Source organism: Vigna umbellata, chromosome 8 (genome assembly GCF_029865625.1).
Source record: "Vigna umbellata cultivar VRB3 chromosome 8, Vumbellata_1.0, whole genome shotgun sequence".
NCBI classification, from domain to species: Eukaryota; Viridiplantae; Streptophyta; class Magnoliopsida; order Fabales; family Fabaceae; genus Vigna; species Vigna umbellata.
In genome coordinates this window covers 40,700,476-40,724,990 of record NC_142172.1, presented here as the reverse complement: position 1 = coordinate 40,724,990, position 24,515 = coordinate 40,700,476, and the positions used below count along the sequence as shown (strand labels likewise).

The following is a 24,515-nucleotide window of genomic DNA, read 5'->3' as shown; positions in this document are numbered from 1 at the left end:
AGCACCTTATAAAGGTGAAAGACCCATTAACTCATTGTCTTAAGGTTTTGGGTAAAGAGTGATGTCGATCCTTTATATAGTTGGTTTAGATGTTATTGGTGTTTATGTAACCTACAGGAAACTTATTTAAGTATGTAAGTAAAGAATTCTAACAAACTTATACTACAACAAATCAACAACAATAACGGTTAACTAAATAGACCATATAATGCGATGACCTCAAATTAATTATAATATTTAACACACCTTAATAATAGAAAATGATTTCAAAATCAAATTGAAAATCCATTTTTCCTTAATGCGTTTCACACATTTGTCATAGTTTGTGAAGCGAATTGAAAATGATATGATAGAGAAATTGGCATAATTGTGAGGTGAAAAAATAATTAGAATGGTTGTGGAGGTGGGATGACTTAGGTAAAACAGACAAAAGCTAGTTCCCAATAGTTTGCTTGTCCATGTCTCCAATGTTGGGTGCCTTCAAGCTAACTCCTAATCTGGCAATCACCATGTGGCAAACCCTTTTCATTCCACTTTCTCGCTGATGGCGGGTTAATCATGGCCCTATGCTTGCTATCAAATGGAAATCCATTATACCATTCTTTCAATAATGATTCCTCAGTGGAACCCATTTCCACCCTAAAGTTTCATATTACCGTCATTTCTAAAATACCTAAAGTCAATAACTTATCTTAACAAATTTCTTTACATCAATATGTTTATTAGCTTTCAATTTCGATTATATAAAATAAAATATGTATGTTCTATAGCCTTCAAACCAAGATACTCGTATTAGTATATTGGATTTCTTAAACAAATACTATATTTTTCGGTCCAGGTAAATATTTATAAGGAAATTATATTATATTATATTCTTTTGATGCAAGTAGAGAGAGAAGGGGATAGAGGAAAATTCGGATAATAATAAAAATAAAAAAGCGAAAACAAACTTAAAATCTCTTTACACGAATTGTCGCGGACTGTGATATGATATGCATGTTTGCGTTGTGTAAGGTCTGAATTTGAAAGAAGAGAGAGACATGGAAGCCGCGATGGGACTGATGCGGAGGATTCCGCCAAAACACACGGAAACTGCTCTCTCTGCACTTCTCAGCCTTATGCCTAACAACTCCTCCGATCTCCTCGCTCAAGTCGATCAGCCTCTCCAGGTCTCTCTCTCTTCAATCTTTATCCCAATTTCTGCAATTCACGAAATGCCATTTCTGGAACCATAAATAATTCAATTACGATATTTGCTCTTTCTTTAAATAGGGTTAAGGATATTTTTTGGGTGGAGTATGAATGTTGTGTCGCGATTTGCTTTCCCAACTTCTTTTTTTATTAAATTGTTGATGACAAAAGCAGGTTCTTTGCGATGTGGAATGCGGGAAGGAGTTCATTTTGTGTGAATACAACAGAGATGCAGACTCTTACAGGTTATTTTTTTCATAAACATCGCTATATCTGATTTCTGCTGGATTCAATATGCTTAGTGTGTGTTTTCAGGCATCTTTCTCTCTCTCTCTCTCTCTCTCTCTCTCTCTCTCTCTCTCTCTCTTTTGTGTGCGTGTGTGTCTACTTGATCGAGTAGCTTTTGTTTCCTCTGAAGCTAAATTGGGTGTGACCTTTATTTAGTCATTCTTTTGGTTGGACTCATAGCTAGGAGCTTGTACTGAGGGAATGTTACATCTAGTATGCCTCAACTTAGTTTGCTATAGCGTTTAAACATTTTTCTTTTAAAAGGGATTTAGCTCTATTTATGTCGATGTAAAGATATAGAAAATTGGTGGTGTCTGGAATCAGAGAACGAGAGGGGAAATGAAAGAAATTAATTTTCTTTCGTGAATGGTATATTGTTAATTTTGTGATTTTTTAAATATAAGGAAAAGACCATTGAATGCATTTACTGGCCTTTTGATGAATGTGGCTGTGTAGTAGAAAAACAACAGAATATTTTATGGAAAACTCGTTCTTCAAATGGAGACCGGTACAAATGTTTAATTGTGTGTTGCTAACTAGTTAAGTTCCTACCCCATAGACAGATCTGTAATTTATTTCTCTTGATTGTTCCCCCAAATTTTCCTTTTTAACGTGTTTACTATTTACGCACGGTTTAAACTTATTGTTGACTGAATGTCTCTACAGATCACCTTGGTCAAATATATACCATCCACCATTAGAAGATGGGTCCCTTCCTTCTTTAAGGCTGCGGGAGCTGGAAGTTGAAGCAAATGACATATTTGCAATATATCGTGACCAGTGAGGTCCTTTACTTACCTCATCTTTAGAGCTTATGTGCTGTTTTTAGATGTCTTTTTAAGAAATCTTTTGTCCGTAGTAACTTATTTCCTAAGTTTGTGTGTTCTTGCTGTCTATCTGAATACAATTATTTAGCTATTTTGTTTTAAAACAATATGCACCATTAATGGATAATGTCATAGGTATTATGAAGGAGGCATTTCGTCAGTTTACATGTGGGAAGATGATAATGAAGGTTTCGTAGCATGCTTTTTAATAAAGAAAGGTGGGCCTGTTATTTGAGTAAACTCTAATGGAAGACACTGCTTACACTTGTGACCTTGTTTCTGATGTGATTTTTTTGCAATTCCATGATTAAAGATGGCTCAAAGACTGGGCAGGGTAGACGGGGATATTTAGAGGAAGGAGCATGGGATGCTATACATGTTATAGAGGTAAAGTATCATTCCATCGAACACTAAGCACTGACAAATACAGCTGTATAACAACTTTTAATGCAATGAGGAACTATAACATCCCTATTTAGCTCTAAATTTTCAGAATATTTTCAGTAATTCTTAGCCCTACTTTTTTTGTTAATTTAGGTGGGACCAGAGGATGAAAACAACAATTATCGTTTGACCAGCACAGTTATGCTGACTCTGACTACAGATAACGAGTCATCTGGAACTTTCAGTTTATCTGGATCAATTAGACGTCAGGCATGTTCAATCAGAATTAGCTCGTGTTGCATGTTGGCAATTAGATCATTTAATTATCAGCTGTATGCTAATTTTCCTTTTTCCTTTCTTGAGAAGCCACGTCATGAACAATGTACCCTGATTGAATTACACGGTTTTTGTTTGATTAATGAAGAGTGCTAATATTCTTTCTTGCCATTAGCTCGAGTCATCTTTTTTTCTTTAGTTCTAATCCTAAATTAGTTCTCCTTATATTTAGATGAATATGAGACTATCAGTTGCCGATGGACATCTTTCTAACATGGGAAGGATGATTGAAGAAATGGAGAGTAAACTGAGGAACTCACTAGATCAGGTAATTTTTTTATTATAGAATTCAAGCCTCAACTGCATACTTGTATTTGAGATTTTCTTTTTCCTGTTCTGTTACTGTTCTTTGGTAGGGGAAGAAGGATTTGGGTATTTGTAAATTGCAGGTATCCGTATGTTAATAATACACGTTACAGGTGTACTTTGGGAAAACAAGAGAAATGGTTTGCACACTGAGACCACCTTCTGAAGTGTCCCAGATGAGAATGCCCGAGAGCTGATGTGCCGTTGCATGGTGTAACAGAGAGAAATTACTGTTTCCTTCGTATGTTTTGGGTTATTGGCTGGTAACTTGTGTCACAATATTTGCAGTAGGTAGTTTTACTACGGTTGGTGGTTCGGATGGCCATCTTTTTGTAGAGGTAGTTGTGTGTGTTGTTTGAGTGCCAATTGTTGCTTCTGTAGTGGATAAGCATCATGTTTGTTGTTGATACTTGAATGTTCAACGAAACAGTGAAATCCCCAAACTTGTTCTCACGAGAAATGCCCCATATGATGGATTATTTTATCATTGTTGGTATTATTAACCAGAAGTAACATATGACCGTGGGAATGAAAACGAATACCAGCCCGAGTAAGGTAACATCGTCCAGAATCATCATGGGCACGGCCAATTTTGATACCAATATATATTCAATAGATTTGTAATACTTAGATATACTAATTGCTTATATTCAAGTAGATGAAATGTGTTTTTTATTTTGTATTTTTCTTCAATGTTATCCGAATTAGAACAAATCGATTGGATTGACTAGGAATCAATCACTGGACTAACCTCCCTATTCGGTTATCTTGTAAAGAAGTGTAAAATCAGTTTGGTAGATTCCCATCTGGGCATAATTAGTTCTACTGGCTTAGTGGAAAAAAAAAATTATTTAAATTTAAGCCGTTTAACTGCTTTTACATTGTTTTCGTTGCATCGGTCGCCCATTTGAAAATCCTAACATTTTTATTAACTAATACTTCAGTAATATTTTTCATTCAATTAATTATAAAATTAATAAAGTTCGTTAATATATTTTAACTTTTTCTAAAGTTCTGTTTTAAACTATTTTATGCTAGAAAACCTCCTTATTCATCACATTTTAGCGGGATATCCATTAGAATTACATTTTTTCATCCATGATACTCAAATTTAAGTAATTTCTTAATATGATCAAGTTCAATATCACTTAATCAATTAATAGTTGGTCTTAAAAGTGTACTTGAGAGCATTTATGTGTCAAAGATTAATATATTTTTTTTAGAAGTAATATTAAAATATTTAATTTATTGATCTGTTCGATATTAAGACGAAAAGTAAAATATATTTATATTCTGAAAGTTGGGTTTTGCTCACTTAAAAGAAGAAACTTTAATTTTATTTCTTCTTCCTTCAGAGACTATTATCTTTCTATCCCTTACAATAAGGCGATAATAATTATTTCTAAACCTATTAACATAACTTCTCACTAGCATAAAAGGGAACAGATTGAATGTTCTTAACTAAAACAATTGCCGTCTACTTTTTGCTACAATTCTTATATATAATATATATACACTATAATATAGAAAAACAAATATATATAACAATCATATTATGATAATATAATAATATGAATTCACGATTCATCAATTAAAAGAAATTATGATAATTATATAATTAAAATAAGCTATATAGGTTTAATTTGCGAGGGAATTCGGTCCACCACGAGTTTGAGCTAGGTTGTGGTTGAAAAAAATGTAATGCTTTTCTGCGGATTAGTTTTCAACCCGACTCACTTAGAACCTGACTCACTTAGAATCCAACTCATTCTATAGTGAGTCGAGTTGGTCCACCAACCCACCTAATTTAATTTAATTTAATTATTTATTATTTTGTGTTTCAATATTATTAGTTGGCATTTTTTTTATTATATTGCACATGAGAAAAAAATGTTTCAAGAGAAAAAAAATATATCAGATTTATCTATTCAAAACTTTAATATTATGGATAGACAAGTGATACAAAAATTATCAATATTAAAAACTTATTTGTTCGCCTTTTGTGTTTGTTTTTATATTACGCTTGAATTGTATGATATTTTTTATTTATTTTGAATTATCTTTAGAGTTAGAGTGAAATTTATTTAGATTTAAATTAGAAAAAAATATAATTTAAAAAAACTTATAATTAAGTAAGTTAACCGTGGTTAGTCAGACCGGGTTCGAAGTTTTTCAGCTGATAAGTGAGCCGGATTGGGTTGGTTCACTAAGTTACCAACCCTTGATAGGCTGGATCGGATCAAGCCTAATTATCTATTTTGACAGCTCTAATTTATAGCTAGCAGGCTGATTTTATGGTATAAATAAGTAGAAAGTAAAATCAATGGAGGATTCAAAGCTTTGTGGATAAAAAAATAACCTATTAATAACACACATTGAATAATAAAATTTTATATTAGTGAGACCTGGTGGTGTTCATCTTTGACATTTCCTTTTGAATAAATGCATGTATTCATGCAAGCTACCTTATTATTGCTAAAACATCTACTGCATAAAAAATATACAGTCAAACCATTTTTTTTTTCAATACAATAGTTTTTTTTTTAATATTTATCTTTTACTTATAACAGAGATTAATAGGAAATAAAGATTTGATGAATTTGATAGAAAAATAGGGGGAAATGAATAATAAAAAAATGAAAAGTTATTATAAAAATAGTATAACCCGAGTAAAATATTTTTCTGTCATAAAACCAGCGATTAATTAGTCTTAATTATAAACTATGGGTATCTTTTGTAAAATATAAACTATTTGAGTCAAATAGAATAATTATAGTAATTTGAGACTGGTGATTAAATTTAAATAATTCTATGTCAATTGATATACTTAATGGTAATGATTGATTAGTCTTACTATATTTTTTAATAAAAGAAGCCTTAGGAAGACAAATTCGTACTTAGCTTGTCCTTTAACTTGAATTTTAATAACATTTTGTTTTTTTGTTCTACTGATCATTAGGTTTTGAATTATGATAATAAATACTGTTATGAACTAGATTTGACAATGATAAGATATTATCATTTCAATCTGTTATTATAGCAAGAATTCAATTGTTTCTCAACTAATACCAGTGTTTTTTATTATTTAATAGATTTTTTTTCAACTATATTTTTTGGTTCGGCCCCTCACCACATGGCATAATTTCATTTGCATCAATTATAAATTTTTGTAGTGGTTAATTATTCAAATTATACTTTAAATAAAGTTTCAAGTTTATTTTTTTTCATGTATTGAATTCAGAGCAGCCTTGAAAGGTAGAGTTGGCGAATTCGTTTTAGTCAAAACTGTGAAACTATGAAATCAAAATTGTTAAATTAATAAGAACGCCAACGCACAAGAGTCTCTTTCAAAGAAGCTAATCATAATAAAATAATATAATGAACTGGATTTGACAATAAAATAATATAATGTCCTGGTTAAATGTGTTTTAGTATTTGAATTTCATTCATACTTAATATCTTTTCCAATGAAATTTAAGTTTTAACTTCAAAATGTTATTTATGACAAAATTTTCTCCAATACCATATACCATATTTTACTGAACATCCCAAAAATATAACACACAACTATATACAGGTGCAACATTTAATAATATGATAGAACAGTTACTACAATAAAAAAGTCAAACTTACAGTTATTACAAAAATAACCATAAAATTTTTCGAACTTTACAAGAGCTTCCTATACTACTACTGAACGTTCATCATATAACCGAACGGTTATATTTACAGAACAAAAATAGTGAACGGTCGGTTCACGAAAACTATCTATACTATATGACCGAACGTTCATCTCCTATTCAGCAGGAGTCTCACCGTCTAGCTCCTATTCCAACATAAGCCCTTCCCCTTCTGCTCACATCCAAAAAGGATGATCATTGCAATAGAAAACCAAACAACAACATGGATAAAAACATAAAATAAGGGTAAGCTACTATAATTCAATTAAGCATGCATTCGTACATGAAATAAAACTACAAATCATTACAGACCGAACGCTATAGCATACAAAAGCCAACGTAGATATCACACATAACTTGAATATCATAATTCACGTACGACTGACACTTGACTTGACCATCCGGATTGTATGAATATGTAGCTTGAGGTCGTTCGTGCACTCGGGTGGTGTAGCAACTGGAAAACCATCAGCTGCCACCCGAGATTAGTCCGTTATAACTCACCCAAAAACCTATGGGCTAGGACCTCCTGCCATTTTCACACAATGACTTACTCATCTCTACTTGAGAACTGGTAATCATCAGAATATCAGGATGAACTCCGTGAATTTCACTATCCGTATTCATACTTTACCACAACATTATCCTTACACTGAGACATTCCTCCCCAGAATTCTCTTCCACATTACTTGAAACATAAACTTTTACTTGAATACCAATAATATTTCCCATACATAATAGATCATTGTTATAATAAGCAACCAGCACCAATCCATAACATCAGCATTGAAAGATCAAACCACATTTCATATCAGAAGATCAAACGCTCAAATAACACCACCCGTAATTACAAACTAACGGAAAGGATCTAAACAACAGACGAATATAACCGAACGTTTATTTAATAGATATGACTTTGACATGAGCCGAACACAGCTTAAGAATAGAACACTCTAATTAAACCAAATACTTAATATAAGACCAAACCATATTTAACTATCCTCAATACTAGAACGAACGGTATTTCACTATCCTCAAAGTAATAACGAATGATATTCTACTATTCTCAAAACAAGAATGAACGCTATTTCACTATCTGACAAAACCGAACGCTTAAAGCTTATACTGAACACTTATAATTACTCTTACAAACTATTCATCAAACCTAATACTTTTAAGGAAACCGAACGTTAATACATTTTAGCTGAAATACACATAAACTGGTATTCGATCATAAACGAACGTATTTTAAGCCTAGTCCAAGTACGAAGTTTACTAATAATAATATATGAGCTATCACAAACTAAAATACCTAATCCAATAAGACTGATTATAAATGTATATAACCATCAACACTTGATATATTAATCACTTCCTATAAACCGAACTATTATACCCTGGTAAGGCTAAAATGCTAACTCTATTGATAATTTATTCTCTGACCATAACCGAACGGTTGAGACCGAACACCTAACTATTCTACACAATTTTTCAGAATCCTTATAGACTTATACAGAACCACCAAAAACCCAGAAACATGCATTTCATACACTCATATACAAATCATCAATCAACTCATTCCATATATACACAAAATCATGACATGCATAATTAAATTTAATAGCTTCTCTTACCTCTTAACAGACTGATCGCTCACAATACCGACTTTGCACCACGACCAACACTCAATAACCAAGATTCACTGTTTTAAAAAAACGAACCAACCCAAGGACCAAAAATATGATCAGATTTGAAGGAAAGAAGAAGACAACTACATGCAACCAGAAACTAAACTTGCATGTACCCAAAAACTAGATTTTCTTAGAAGTAAAAGAACCTACCAGTTCAAACCACTAAACGATCGGTTGAAAGGAGGATCCTTGCCACCAGCAACCTTACATACACTCTGATGAATGATCAGATGGAAGAAAACCTGAGAATTAATGGAGGAAAAGATGATAATTTTAGAGAGAAGGAGGAGAAACGAGTTCAGAAGGTTTGGAGGAGAAGATTGCATGCAGAAAGTGGAACCAACTTTTAAAATTTTAGCTTATATATTCCCTCCGTAAACCGATCGTCCACTCTCCTGCAGCCACCTGTCTTCCACTTCCTGAGTCTCATTCCCCTCTTGCAGACACACGTTTTCCACTAAGATGAGGAATTTAATGGTTTTGACATTACACATGATGTATTGTTTTTTTAGGTTAGAAATGATTTTTTTTTTCAAAAATAGTACATTTGAAAATTCTTTTTCCTTAAATAAAATGGTTTATTGTAGTAATTTAGAATTTAGTTTACAAAAATATAAATTTACAATGTAATTAAATATATTTTTGTCCCCAAAAAAAGTTTAGGATTCGGTCCCAATGTTGAGCTGAGTTTTAGTTTTTTTTCATTTAAAAAGGAATAAAAGAAAATTTATAATTTTTAGTTTTAAAAATTAATTATTTAAAAAACATATATTGCAAAAAATAAAGAAAATATGTAAATGAAAAATATATTAATAAAATTAATATTTACAAATTTTGAAAATAATTTACTTTTCTAAGTTTTATTACAGATAAAATTGTTCGTAAATTAGACCGATTAAGTCACAATCGTTAATAATAAGGATTTGAGTCAACAATTTTGATTTAAAAAATTTCATAAAGAAAACAAAGATAAAACGTAAAAACTAGTAAAAAGTGTTTTACATAATTTAAATAATTTAATTGTGAATACGAATATAATAGTCAAAATATTTATAAATGTAGTATTTAATCTTTAAATGATTATTTAAAATATTAATATTAAAAAAAAGAGAACAATATCTCTATATTTTTCCATATTTTTATTATCATAATTATGTTAATAATTAAGTGTATGATTGAAAACAAATTTTAAAATTGTATAAATAAATAAAAATTTAAAATTTATATATATATATATATATATATATATATATATATATATATATATCGTGTAAAATTAAAAATTTGTTTGTTAACTTTTCTTAATTAAATTATCACTTGTAACAAGTTTAAATAAACTAATTATAAACAAGTAGAAAATAAAACTTTTTTTTAATGAATTGAAGTATAGACCAAAGTATTTTATATTTTCTTGTTGTGTTGTTCAATCATGAATTAATGTATTATAAATAATTTTTTTATGATTATATATTAAATGAATCAATTACTGCAAAATACTAATATAAGTACATCAAAGCATATTAAACTTAACTATAATTCATATAAAATATAACAAAAAACATACTATCATAACTTTAAACTCTACAAATAAACTTGTCTATAAAATTTATAAGAATAGTTTTTAATGGTGTTACAAATAGTGTTGTTAGTAAAGATAAAATAGGTGTAGGCTTTATTTTTTCAGTTTTAAAAGTTTAGACAAACATAATCAATTTGTTACAAATTTCTAACAATCAAATTTTAACACCAACTTAGAAACTTTCAGTGGTTGACATGTTAAGTTGGATTTTCGTATTATTTTTAGTCACAATTTAGTTTTGTATAATTAAATTATTTTCAGTAATAATATATAAAAGATATTAAAGATATTATATGTTAATTTGTTATTTTTATTAATCTTTATTTTAAAAAAATCACATATCACTTTAAAATTATATTACAATTACATAATATTATTAATTTAGTCTCTATATTTATTTATTTTTATTTAATATAATCTCAATTTTTATATTAAAATAAAATTTATTTTTTATATACATCTTAAGTGATATTTTTTAAATATTTTTAAAATTGAATTTAAAATCAACTCTAATATTTTTATATATAATTTCGTTGATTAAAATAGTGTTTTATTTATTTAAAATTATTTAATTAAATATTATATGTGTAAATTTTTATATATAATTTTATCTATATTAATAAATTTAATCATTTTCGTATACTTAACATATTTTAACTAAAATTAGAATGAAAAGACTGATTTAACATTAATAAAAATTTGTTTAAAATAATTTATTTAAATGTAATCTACGTTAAAATTAGTTTAAAAATATTTTTAGAAATATTTAATAAAAAGTAACAAATAAAATTTATACAAAATTAAATTTAATCTCAATTTAAAAAAAATTACATTATTGCATTTTAGAAAAATGACTTAATCACGTAACTGACAATATCAATCACAAATTAAAACATGACATTGCCTTTAAGACTATTTATATAATACTAAAAAAAAGAACTTAATTACATCATTTTTTATAAACTAGAACCAAATTAAGACTAAAGAAACCTGAAAGACCAACCTGACATTTTTTAACCAAAACTGAGACAAAAAAATAATTAAACCTATATATTTAATCTTTAACCATTGAAAAGTAAATGAACTACATAATGATATCTTCAACCCAATGGTGTTCTGGATAACAATAAAAATTCATAATAAATGAAATGATACAGGTGAACCGGTAGTAGCAGGAATAACAAATAATGACAGCGTAAAAATCTAGTACTCTTTTAGCAACTTACACCTTCAAAAATTGTTTTAAGTACATAATAATAAATAATGAAAAAAAACTCCTTAATCACATCATCATAGTTATGCTACACAAGGTGGGTTGGCAAAACCTACAGTAACAAGATGAACTGAAAAAAAACAACTAAGCTCCAATCAACTTGAGAAATGCCTATAATAAACCTCTGGTCTGGTCCTAAAGAAAAAATATGCCTTGTGATGTGAGTTTGAACAATTACAATGTGACTATTCCTTGGCTAGCCTTGCCTCAAACCCCCCTCCAGGCCTCTTTACAAGATTGAAAGGCATGTATGTCCCAAGAAGTCTGTCCCATATGGAAAAGAATGGCTGAGAATAATTGTACTTCAGCCCTTGTAGTTGATGATGAATGTCATGGTAAGCTGTGTTGTTCTGGAAAAGCAAATGGAAGATGTTGCCAGGTAACCACAGTCCACAGTGATCATCAACAGTTTTCACCACGCGAAGCAGAAGAATATAACTGCTGTTCTTGCAGTCATCCCTGAGACAAGAAATGAGATGGCACCACCTACAGTGTCAAGTAGAAGACCCTCAATAGGGTGATTGTAAAGGGCTCCTATTGCATAAGGAACAACCAGTCTGTGATGCTGGGAGTGGATATGGCGATATAAAAACTTGTTCTGATGCATGTACCTATGCACAAAGTACTGCCATGTATCCATCACAAACATCGCAATAACGATCTGCAAGATTTGCTTGGGCATAGAAGGCTGCACTATAACCCCAGATGCATTCGTCGTTGTAGTCAACTGCAAAGTTGCAGGATGCGTATCATCAGACACTCTACCAGAAACAGCTAAAGAATTTGTCTACAGAAAACTGTTTAATTTCTAGCACACCATAGGTAATTTCTCTCTCTCCAGACATTTAGTATGATAGGTCCACTATAATTTTTATGAGCTATCTAGAAACTCCTAAGAGTTTGTTTGATTATTTAACATACATATACTTTGGAAGTTAACTATTTAACTATTTATTATGGTCATTAATTATTTAACATACATATACATTGCTATTACTTCTTTGAGTTTCTAGATATGTATATGTTAATTATTTTACATATACTTATCTACTAATATAATAGCCACTATACTTCAATTCCTTAGAATTCCTTCAAGCATTAGAGGCCTGGGTTATCAATAACTGGTTTACATGGTATCTTCATCAGGTTGCCAAACCAAACAGGAAAGCCTAGAGTAAAAAAAACCAATGAAAATGAAATAAGATCTGCTCAACTGACACTCTATAAATCTATAAAGATGACCAATCTTTACCCTACTAGATGATAAAACTTAAAGATAGATCCACAATGTTTTTAACAGAACACAAAAACTCGCTAGTCAGAGTTATAGCTAGAGCAAATCTTGGGGTCCGTTAAATTTTATTATGAAGGAAGTTGTCAAGAGGGATCTCACGGTAAATACATCTCCAAAAAAATCGGTCCGTAACCATTTAATGGCGTTGGGAAATCCATGCAGCCAACTTCACCTAGTGGGATAAGGCTTTGGCAGTGGTGGTGGTGTTGTTCCTACACTATCTCCAAATGTGATTTCTCTTTCTTCCTTATAATATCTCTTCTTTTGCCAGGGCTCGAAAAGTTTATTACAAACTCAGATTAAATTTTAGACTTAGGTGGAACCTAAACTCCCATGAATGAAAAGGCCGAAGGCAGAGTCTCAACTGAAAGCCAAACCTAATTCACAAGAAAATATTCAACTAAAAATTATAATGTAGATTGATTCTTCCAAATAATCAAGTATTATATAGCATGGAACAAAAAGACCGAAAGAAAGAGGGAAGAGAGAAGAAGAATAAAACAGAAAGTACAAATATAAGAGAAACAAAGAGAGCAGGTGCCAAATACGGCACTTCCGTTATTGTTTCAGCCTGCCCTATATACAACAGTCCTACTTTTTTTATAAGCAGATAATCAACAACTATGAAATCATATCTAACAGTAGATTACTAACTAATATTCTTTTCTTATTTATATTTTTATATCACACCTTCACTGTTGATATGCCACCTAACATGTCTAGATGGAAGCTCATATCTAAACATCAAACCATTCACATATCAAGCAATTGGACAGACCACTCCATGAACAAGCCACACCATGCAATTTGTTAGATCCCATATAGAGACACGTGACACCCTGCCAAGCTGAAAATATATTTTACCCAATAAAGAGCTTATATTTGAAGCTGATCAATTCATGAAAAACAAGGATGGATCACTCTTAATGTTAGCAAAAGACTATTGTTTTGTGATGGACAAATCAAACTCGTTACATGGTGGGAAATGACTACATAAAAATTAATTCAGAGTTTTCACGCTAAAAAAATTGTGTGAGAGCATGAGAGAGCAACAAAAACAGAAATGGATGAAAACGATAAAGAAGCAACTACCTAATTGAAGTCGTTAATCGCTCTTTCGTATTCCCAAGCATTATGCTTGAAAATATATGTTATCAAAATCACTTTGCACTAATAGAAGAGTCACTTGTCCTCTTTTACTTTTCGGGCTCGGTTTTCCTAATATTAACTCTTTCATTGGTCTAATTTTGGGTATTGAAATTTTTAATCAATTAATTGAGCCAAAGGTATTTTATGAAGCGCCTTCTCGTTTAATGCAGAAGGTGTAGCTTCGACATAAATAATGCCATATCATTTTGCAAACCAATCAAAGAGGCTCTTCTTATCCTTTCAAGATGGGAAGAGAGGCTATGAGAAACATCAAGGGTCATTTGTCCAAAAAACAAAGTAGATGAAAGCAACAAAGGAACAATTAGAAGTAGGGATAATCAAACTAAACCGAAACTAGAAAATGGAATGACAGAGTTATTTTAAAAATGCTATTAACAACAACGAGAAGAAAAGCATCAGCAAGAAACAGTGCTGAAACTTGAATAGTTCTTTCAACTAAAATACTATGTTAACAACAAATGCTATTTGTAGAAATTAACTGAAATGTAGAAGAACTGACCAAGAATAGAGCAACAATTGCCTGAACAAGCTGCTGAAGCAAAACACCCTTCACAACTGTTGAAAAGGGAACCAAATTCTTCTTTTCCTCGTCTTTCATAGTATGCAAGCGATACTTCTCTAAAGGTGGGAGCAAATGATAAAATCCAGCATATACCCAATAAAGCACAATAGGGGCAAACGTGCCCATCAATTCATCGCTCACATATCCTTCCCAGAAAACCATTGTACAGATCCAAACGTGGAAACAAGTCAATTTCCAGCAAAAACAAACCAACCCAGAAACAAACTCGGCAAGTCAAAGCTGCATTACAGCTAAAGATCTTAACTTGGACAAGCTCCTTCACTCCCTGAAAATAAAATTCAGAACTGTTCACTTGATAAGCAGACACAAGAAGAAACAAGAATAACTAACAGCTTCACATATGTTTGTTTACATTATACTAATACTTCGAAAAAACCAAAATAAAGAAAAACAAAAAGAGAAACAGAGATTTTCGTTAAACGGCGTTGAATTCCAAAAACCTGAAATTGTGAAGATTTTGAAACTTCCCCACAAGTTCTCAGAAACCAAGTTCAAAGCAAAAAGCTTTCCAACAACACAGAAAAAGATAACCCATAATAGATTCTAGAACGATAGCTTACCCGGATACCCAGACGCTATAAATGTTTTCAGCACATTGCTCGATCAGATCTAGGGCATAATCCGAACGGGATAAACAATGGTGACAGTTGTGAGATTCCGAAGATCTCCAAAAGTTTGAATTTTTATTTCAAACTTGAGCTAATTTTATTGTTTTTTTGCACTTTATCTTCTCTCCCTTCTCTGTACCTTCTCCCTTCAGAGAGAAAAGAAACGTTTTTGGGAGACGCGAAAATGATTGATGCATTTTCTTTTTCGCCCCTTCGAGACCTAATTTTGATGCTAGGAAATGAGAGAAATAGTGTTGGATCCACGTGTTGCAAGCCCGTGATCCCGATCAAGCTTCCTTCCATCACGAACGTTCGAAAAGAGGTTTTTGCCATTTTTCGTAATTGGACAAACAACAACACGTTTTCTTACTTAGTTTGTACTGTCACTTAAAATTTTCGTAAGATTAAAATGTATATATAATAATAACATGATAAATTACGGAAACCATATGTTTAGGGTTGACGAACGGATTTTTAACGAGAGTTCAGTTTGTTTTTAAAATTACCAATATAAATTTTTTAGAATTTTTTTTTATGAAGGGTTAAGTCCTGCTATAGAAATAAATTTTTATTACGAAGAAGTTATGTTGTGGGTAACTTTAAAATATAAAAAAGAATTCGTTAAAGGGAATGATGGTTTTTCATAAACTAAAGTAATAATTTACCTAAAATTTTAGGTCGATTTGATCAATTATTTTTCAAAAGATGATGCAAACTAAAAAAGGATAGTGGTGTATGTGTTGCAATTCTCTAATCCACTAATTTGATGGTGCCTCACAAATTAGAAGAGGCGTTATCTGTATTCATAAATCTGTCCTGAGTTTTGATTGAACAATTTAAAGTCTCTTTAATTAATTTTTAGTTGAAATTTCATGTTAAACAATACTATTCTATTAAAAAATCTCAAAATCATTACAATTAACATACACAAACCATAAAACTCATGATTTTAATACATCACAATATATAAGAAAAACATGCATCTAAAACATATTCAGTTTATATCACATTAAATTCTAATTCAAATATATATATATATATATATATATATATATATATATATATATATATATATATATATATATATATATATCCAAACAATTTAACTTAAAACAAGTATAATTATCTTTTTTTATATGTGAAAACAATATTTAACAATTCTAAGTGTCTAAAACACATTTTATTAGTTCTGTCTATATATAAAAACATCAAAAAAAGAATATAATCTATTATAAAGATCACTGCTTAGCAAAGATCGTATTGATGATTCAAATAACGCATGCAAGCAAGAAAAAACTACATGCAAAACAAAAAAAAAATAAAAATGGTCTTACAAAATAAAGAAAAATAGATTTAATCAGACATCCCTATTTTTGCAGAAACGTTTCAAACAGGTCATCGTATTTAAATGTTCTCAATTAGGTCTCTTATTGTGGAAAATTGCATCAATTTAGACATTACCGTTAGTTATGTACTAACACCGTTAAAGGAGGTGACACGTGTCAGTTCATGTTTTTTTTTACTATTTGAATTATTATTTTTTTATTATTTCATTTTATATTTATTTTTAATTTAAAAAAAAATAAAAATGTCACGTGTCAAACTGATATTATGCCACGTGGCAATGACAGCGTGACATAGCAATGACAGTGCCATGTGGCATTGTCAGGCCATGTGTCATTGATTAGTCTCAATTTGGTCCCTGTATTTTTATTTTGTCTAAATTTGATTTTTTGTATTTTTATTTTGTCTAATTTAGTCTTAATTTTAAAAATTAAACAAATTTTGTCCCTCCTCAAATTCAAACAAAATTTAAATTGTATATAAATATTAACAAATACTTTTAACAAGATTAAGTTTAATTATATTTATATTACTTATGTTAATTATGTTATTTAAATATACCTATAAGGGTTTAAAAAAGAGTGACATAACATGCATGTGTGAATTTTCGTGGAGAAAGTTTTCATAGAAAATCATGAAAGAAGAAACTACCTTTAATTACCGTTTTCCCGAAAACATTCTCCAATTTTTATCTCTTATAAGTATATTTAAACAACATAATTAACATTTATATATTTAATTAAATAAAAATATAATTAAACTTCTTGTTAAAAATATTTAATAAAAATATCAATTTTATTAAAAATATTTGTTTAAATTTATATACAAATTAAATTTTGTTTGAATTTGGAGAGGGACAAAATTGTTTAATTTTTAAAATTAAGACTAAATATAGACAAAATAAAAATATAGAGATCAAATTGAGACACAATAAAAATATAGGGACTAAATTGAGATTAATGAAATGACATGTGGCCTGATGACACGTGGTATTGTTAGTGTCATGTCACAGTGTCATTGTCACGTGGCACAATATCAGTTTGACACGTGACATTTTAAAAAAATAAAAATAAATAAATAATGAAATCATAATAATTAAAAAAAAAACTACAAATTGACACATGTCACCTCCTTTAAGGATGTTAGTAGGAAACTAACGAGGTATAAATTGATTCATTTTTTCACAATAAAGATTGAGAGCATTTACAATACAATGATCTCAGACAATCCTACATAGATAAGAATGTCCAAAATGATTAAAAAAAAATAATAACTTACTAATTCAAATAAATTAATAGATTCAAATTAAATAACTCGTCTTAAGAATATTTTTATAATATATTTTAAAATAATGATCCATTTATACTAAATACTTTTTAAGAATAAAAGTAAAAAATATATATAAAAATTCAAACAAATCAAAACCTAAAATATAGAATCTAAATTACTAATTAAACTACTGTATTTATTCTTAAAAAAAATATTTTTTATGTGTGATTTTTTAAATTTAAAATATATTTTTTTGTGATTTTATTTTTATTTTCATTTTTTTATGCATTGAAAATTATTTGAAGAAAAAAACTGAAAATGATATATAAATAACTTATTTAAACTTTTGTTGAAAATAAAAATAAAAATATCTTCACTAAATTGAGTGAAGGAACTTTAAATAATCATTACATACTAAAAATAGAGTAACAGTTAATAAATATTACTCCCCCGAGGTTCTTCGGAGAAATAAAGCAATAAATAGGTTTTATTGGATAAATTATGTGTAAAAGATTTTTTTAATTATCATAAAAAACTATTAACAGATTAACAGTCACAATTAATAGTCAAAAAGGGTATGAGATAAGAAAAGTATGACTTGTGTATGATTCCCAATCAGAATGTTCACACCCAATATCCCAATCCCATACACCCCGATTATTGTGTGACCGGTACACCTTTGACCCCAATGCTCTAATCACTGCACATCACCGAACTGTTGAATCTTGAGACACACGCAGTCGCATCACGTGGATGATCTCACACTCTCACTACCTCACTCAAGGGCACTTGATCTGCCTCAGAGGAAGGTTCCTCCAACCACTGATATCAGCTTCCTTCTTTGACCGCAACACTATCCCAAACCGAAACGAAAACCTCTCACAATTTTCCCAATTCACGCGTTTCTTTCCTTTTCTAACACCCTTGGCTTAGGTTTTTCGTTCCGCAGCTCGGTCTTCGAATCCTCTCACCCAGAGGTTCGATTCGTACCATGTAATTGTGGGATTTTTGCTTAGCCACTTCTTTATTCCCAAATTTTTGTTCTCTATTTCCCCGGTTAGGCTTTTTCATTCCAGGATTCGATCGCCGGTTTCGAGTACACGAGGCTTGGGTCGTGTCATATTGTTGGGGTTTTGGTTTTGATCTTGAAAGTGGTAGTTTTTGCTGTGGGTGATCGACGTTGTTTGGTTTTTGCTCACGATCGAGAATGGGTGAAGCTTCAGGAGATGGTTCCGCTGATTGTTTCAGCCAGATGATGTCGTCGATGCCGGGCTTTCGCTTCCATCCTACGGATGAGGAGTTGGTGATGTACTATCTGAAGCGGAAGATTTGTGGGAAGAGGCTGAAGCTCAACGTTATTCGTGAAACCGATGTGTATAAGTGGGATCCTGATGAGTTGCCTGGTATTTGATCGCTCCTCTTTATACTTCATGATTTTTTTTAGTCGATGATTGACTGATTGTTATGACGTTGACTTGGGTTTGTGTTTCTTTTCATTTGGTTGTTTTTGTTGTTCGATTAGAAGTTGATGTGGGGATGGGTATTCAGATCTTCATGTTGTAAATATTTGTTATGACTGGTCTTAGTATTTTGATGAAGTGATGCTTTGGGTGCGATTTTTTTGGTGCAGTACCAATCGTTGACTTGGGTTTACTTCGATGAGTGTTATTTGGTGTTTCATTTTTAGCTCTAATAAGCGGTTCAGGTTATATTTGTGTTGCTGTGAATATGTGCTGTTTTTTATGTTAGGATGCTCACAGGGGTTTTGTTTTCCTTAGCTTTGTAGACTGATGATTTCATTTACGACAGCTCTAGCTATGTTCTCTCTTTTTTTTATATATATTCGGGGGGTGGTTCGAGATCTCTTCATTGATATGGTGGGTATTTCATAGGAATCAATGTTTCAATATTGTGAATGCTTTGTAGTTCTAAAGTTTTGGCTTATCTTACACAAAAATTATATAGATTTTGATATTATGTGCATATATACTTATCTTTCATATTCAGTCTCAATATTTCTTTAATCTGATTCATAAAATTTTGTCTGCCATTCAGTTTATTCTTGTTTCGATACTAGCTAATTAATGGCTTATAATATTTTGCAGGGCAATCCATACTGAAAACTGGAGATAGGCAGTGGTTCTTTTTCTGTCACAGAGATAGGAAATATCCTAATGGTGCAAGGTCTAATCGAGCCACCAGACATGGATACTGGAAGGCAACAGGAAAGGATCGTAATGTGATATGCAATTCTAGGGCAGTTGGAGTGAAAAAAACCCTGGTTTTCTACATAGGCAGAGCTCCTAGTGGAACGCGGACTGATTGGGTTATGCACGAATACACCATGGATGAAGAGGAGCTTAAGAGATGCCAAGGTGTTAAGGTACCATTTTAAGTACCCATTTTGCTTCAAACTTTTTTATTTGTTTTCCTTGTTGTTTTGATGATGGTAAGAGTAAATGTACTGACTTTCAGTTTTTATATAAATTCATTATCAGGACTACTATGCACTTTATAAGGTTTTCAAGAAAAGTGGACCTGGTCCTAAAAATGGTGAACAGTATGGTGCACCATTTAATGAACAAGAGTGGGCAGCGGATGATGACATTGTGGATTTTAATAATAACATAACTGATCAGGAGGATCCAAATGTTGTCCATGAGAATGGGAGTGCACTGCTTCCTTTGCTTGATGATGAAATCAATGACATCATTAGAGAAATTTTGGATGATGAGCTTGTCCTTGATCAGCAGCATGTGAATGGTTATCTTGACTTTCCTCAGGTCTGTAATCTTCTCATTTTTTCTTACTTGATTTATATCCACCTTCATTTCCTTTTTGTTTATGATGTGGGTAGGGTGAAGGGGTAGGAAACCTTTAGGAGCATATACTATATATGTAATTATTTATACTTTTCCAAGTTCTGATCTTTTTGTCTATAAACTGATTTTCCTTACCTGAGGGGATAAAGATTATTGTTGACGTTGTTGGTGATAAACTGGCTTCTGATATGACTGCAAAAATTTGTGAAAAGCTGCTATATGTTGTGGTTTTGGATTTGTGAATGCTGAAAAATAATACATTTTGAATATCTCTACTGAAATAAAGAAACTAGAAGGCAGTCTCATTTATTTTGTTGATTGTAATGTTGGTCTTCCTTTCTACCTTTATCAGATTTTTCCTAGCTACTGATGATTCGTTGCCCTTTTAATTTCTACTTGTCATTTCTGAAAGTCATTTACTGATGTTTGTCCTAAAATTGTGTAGGTTGTTACTGAAGAAACACAAAGTACTGTTGTGGATCAGTTCTCTGAGGTGCTTATGTACCGTGAGACAACCGATCCTAGCTGTCAATATTTTGATGTGCAGCCCAGCTTTGACTTCAACCAGCCAGTTACTTCTCATTTACAAGTTTCTGAAGCTTCTGAGGTTTCTTCTGCCTCCAACATCCAAAGAAAGGGGCTTGACTTGGATAAGGTTGGCTTTTTGGAAATTAATGATCTCATTGATAATGATCCTGCTTTGGCAAATGTGGAAAATCCGGTGGAGTACCCGCATTTTGAAGATGGGTTAAGTGAACTTGATCTGTACCAAGATGCAGAGATGTTTCTTCGTGACCTGGGGCCAATAATTCACGAAACAGATTCACATGCATATACAAATGCCCTTGTCAGCAACAATATCGAAAGTCAAAGTTACCAGTTGCAATCCGGTTCTGAGGATGCCAACCAAACTGTTGGTGAATTCTGGATGCACGATGAAAGAAACACCCTGATTCCATCAGAAGAAGGCTTTGTCGATTCTTTCTCACTATCATCCCCAGGTATAGCCAACAGCACACGATACAGTGTTGCTCCCCTGCCAAAAAATGATTTTACTCTTTGATTCGGATGGAGATGCAAGCTTCCCATCTCATTTGTTCTGAGCTCTTCACAGTTTAATGCTCTTGATTGACATGCCAGCTTATATGCATGGCAGGAACTTTTCTGGAGTATAAAATTTGTGCCATTTTGATAGCTTTTAAAACTCAAATTAAGTTTTCTGATTTTATGTTCTCTCTGGAAAAATGAGAGCCGAGCCAGTTTCAAGTGTCTGTTTTGTAAAATCTAAAACAAATGTCTTAGGCTATCCCCTGATATATGCTAGTTGTTGTTTTTTTTGGTCATGTTTTAGGTGTTGTATGTGAATCTCTCAGCTTTCCTACGGAAGGCAATTACAGTCAAAGTAGCACCGTGGAAGATGTTTCTACAAGTAGCTTCTCCTCTTCTCTCTGGGCCTTTGTTGAGTCAATACCTACTACTCCTGCATCAGCTGCTGAAAGTGCTTTGGTGAATCGAGCTTTGAATCGAATGTCTAGCTTCAGCCGGGTAAAGATCAGGCACACAAACATTACTGCAGGTAAAGACACTGCAACTACGAAGAAAGCAGGCAGAAAGGGATTTTCATTCCTTTTCTTCCCTATTCTTATTGCTTTATGTGCTTTTTTGTGGGTTTTTGTTGGAAACTTAAGATCATTAGGGAGATGTATCTCTCCTTGATTATTATATACCATGTAAATCCAAAGTTTTGCTGCTAGGTATATATTGTCTGGGATCTCCCAGTTGTCTGGTACCTCCCGTAACTGCCAAGCAGTGCTGTTCTAACATATTCTCAAAAATAAAAAAATATATAGTTATCTTTGTGAATATTGAGGTCATTATAAGGCGTAGGGTAAGCCTGATGAACCTTAATTGAAGAGATGGCAATGTACAGGAGTTTGCAGGGTGATATGGTAGCCAAGTTTTCAAACTCGTCTAATCTTATTTTTTTATTGGTTTATAAAGTTTTTTTGGGCCCATGTAAATCTTGTTTTTATTAACCTGGACAACATTTTATTTTGGAGATTGATTGTTCATGGATAATATCTCATTTTGTGGAATGTGTCTTTGGATTTGTGATTATCTTTGTTGGTTATAACGCCTCATTATCATTAGATTGTTATTGTTTAAAAAATAACCGGTCTGCAACTAAGTCTGAGAATCTGGATGGTTGGACAGAACAGGTTTGTTCATTAAACCTGAGCAGATCATGAAACTTAGTCAATGGATCAGGAATCGTCTAAAATTGGTCCAATCATTGGATGGTTTCATTAAAATTAGTTTGAATTGCTTTTATTTCCTTAAAAGTGTTTCTTGTATTTTTTAGACCATTTCATTACTTTCATTAAACCAGTGTTTATATTTGAAATTTATCAGTTATTTATTTATTTTGTTGTTAAAATACAAGTATTTTTGGTAAGATAAAATTAGTTAATAAATAAATTAAATATAATAATTTATAAAAGTTGTGCTCTAATTTTTTGTAAATTACTTTATTAAAAAATTAAAAGTAGTTTAGAGACAAGGTTGTAATGTTTTTATTATAATTTAAAGTGTTTATTAAAAAGCTTATTTAAATAAAGTCACTATTAGTACATTTTGTTTACTCAATACTGAGCGTGGAGATGTTATTCGAATGTAAATTTTATACAATGCTTTTAAGTTTATTAACTTTATTATTGAACGTGCAATCTTAAAGATATGTATTTATTTGTTTTAATTAATTATATTATTGATGAATTAATGAAAACACGTGCGTCTAAGTATGTTTATTCTTTATGATAATAAAAATAATAAAACTATTGTAATTATAAAGTCAAATATAAATAATTTTTATATTTTATTATAAGGAATTTTTATTTTGTAAGTAATTTTTTAAATAAAAAATGTTTAAATTTAAAAGAACGATTTAAAATTTTAATTTTAAAAAATATTTAAAGAATAAAATTAGAAATTAACTATGGATATAAAAAAGAGGAATCATCTTATACATAAATATAAATTATCGAAAGTATATTTTATTTAGTGGATACATCTAAACTCTGGATCAAACAATTGTTTCTCGACCTTGTGACGGGGAGTGACTAAAGTTTGTGTTTTAATTTGGTTTACATTCTTTAATTTTTAAATTATTGTTCTTAGCCACTCAGTTTTTCTTTTAGAAAATCAAACTGTTAATTACTTTTTGTTTATTGAAAATGGGATCAAAATAACAAGTGCATCGGTGAGGTGACAAAAGTCATTCGATCATATGGAAGTTAATAGTTTAATCAAAATATTTTTTGCATAACTATTTTTATACCAAAGCGTTATATTTTTCAGTTCATGTTTACCAAAGTTGTAGTAAAACATTCAAATGTTTTCGTTTTTTTTTCGTTAATCAATTGATATATTTTCTGCGCACAGTGTTTCGTCTCATTTTAATGTGTCAAGATAATATTACATTACTACCAAATATTTCTAAGTTATTATTCATTTAATATCTTAGTTTAGTTTGACTGCTCGAATTTTCCTCAATTTTTCTGTACTTGTGTACTGTATTGACGGTGTGTAATGCAATATTGGATTGGTTTATCTGTGTTATCTTTTAAGCAAGAGCTTATTTATTAATATAAGTACATTTGTGTTTTTTATGTATTTGTTTAGTTTATTTATTTTAAAAGTAAATAATTGTTTTATTTTATTTCAAAAAATAATCCTTTTTATTTCTTAAATTGGTGATTATGTTAGTAAGTGTTTATTTCGAAAACACTTGTTTTAAGTTTAAACAGAATCATCCTTATTATAATAACAATGTTTTGACCACACTGTTTTATTCAAGTTAATTTCATATAC

General features: G+C 30.8%; 2 protein-coding genes and 1 pseudogene across 3 annotated transcripts; 2 read left to right on the top strand and 1 right to left on the bottom strand.

The window, feature by feature from the left end:
- The first annotated feature begins 927 nt into the window (after window positions 1–927).
- On the top strand, window positions 928–3,819 carry CPB (Subunits of heterodimeric actin filament capping protein Capz superfamily). 2 transcript variants are annotated; one of them, XM_047313516.2, is made up of 8 exons: window positions 951–1,169; window positions 1,366–1,436; window positions 2,146–2,259; window positions 2,442–2,524; window positions 2,620–2,693; window positions 2,844–2,960; window positions 3,199–3,294; window positions 3,446–3,819. In XM_047313516.2, the coding sequence occupies exons 1-8, from the start codon at window positions 1,041–1,043 to the stop codon at window positions 3,527–3,529; spliced, it is 768 nt and encodes a 255-aa protein (XP_047169472.1). In that variant the 5' UTR covers window positions 951–1,040; the 3' UTR covers window positions 3,530–3,819. The 2 variants fall into 2 exon arrangements, with proteins under 2 accessions (XP_087951977.1, XP_047169472.1); XM_088095851.1 differs by lacking the exon at window positions 3,446–3,819 and having other exon boundaries at window positions 928–1,169; window positions 2,844–3,022.
- Window positions 3,820–11,470: 7,651 nt separating this feature from the next.
- On the bottom strand, window positions 11,471–15,422 carry LOC124838006 (very-long-chain aldehyde decarbonylase GL1-9-like; annotated as a pseudogene).
- A 3,240-nt stretch (window positions 15,423–18,662) lies between these two features.
- Window positions 18,663–22,763, top strand: LOC148194701 (NAC domain-containing protein 17-like). The gene is made up of 5 exons (XM_088097781.1): window positions 18,663–19,226; window positions 19,929–20,206; window positions 20,322–20,606; window positions 21,091–21,646; window positions 21,997–22,763. Exons 1-5 carry the CDS (start codon window positions 19,031–19,033, stop codon window positions 22,359–22,361), a joined length of 1,680 nt encoding a protein of 559 aa, XP_087953907.1. The 5' UTR covers window positions 18,663–19,030; the 3' UTR covers window positions 22,362–22,763.
- The last annotated feature ends 1,752 nt before the right edge of the window (window positions 22,764–24,515 follow it).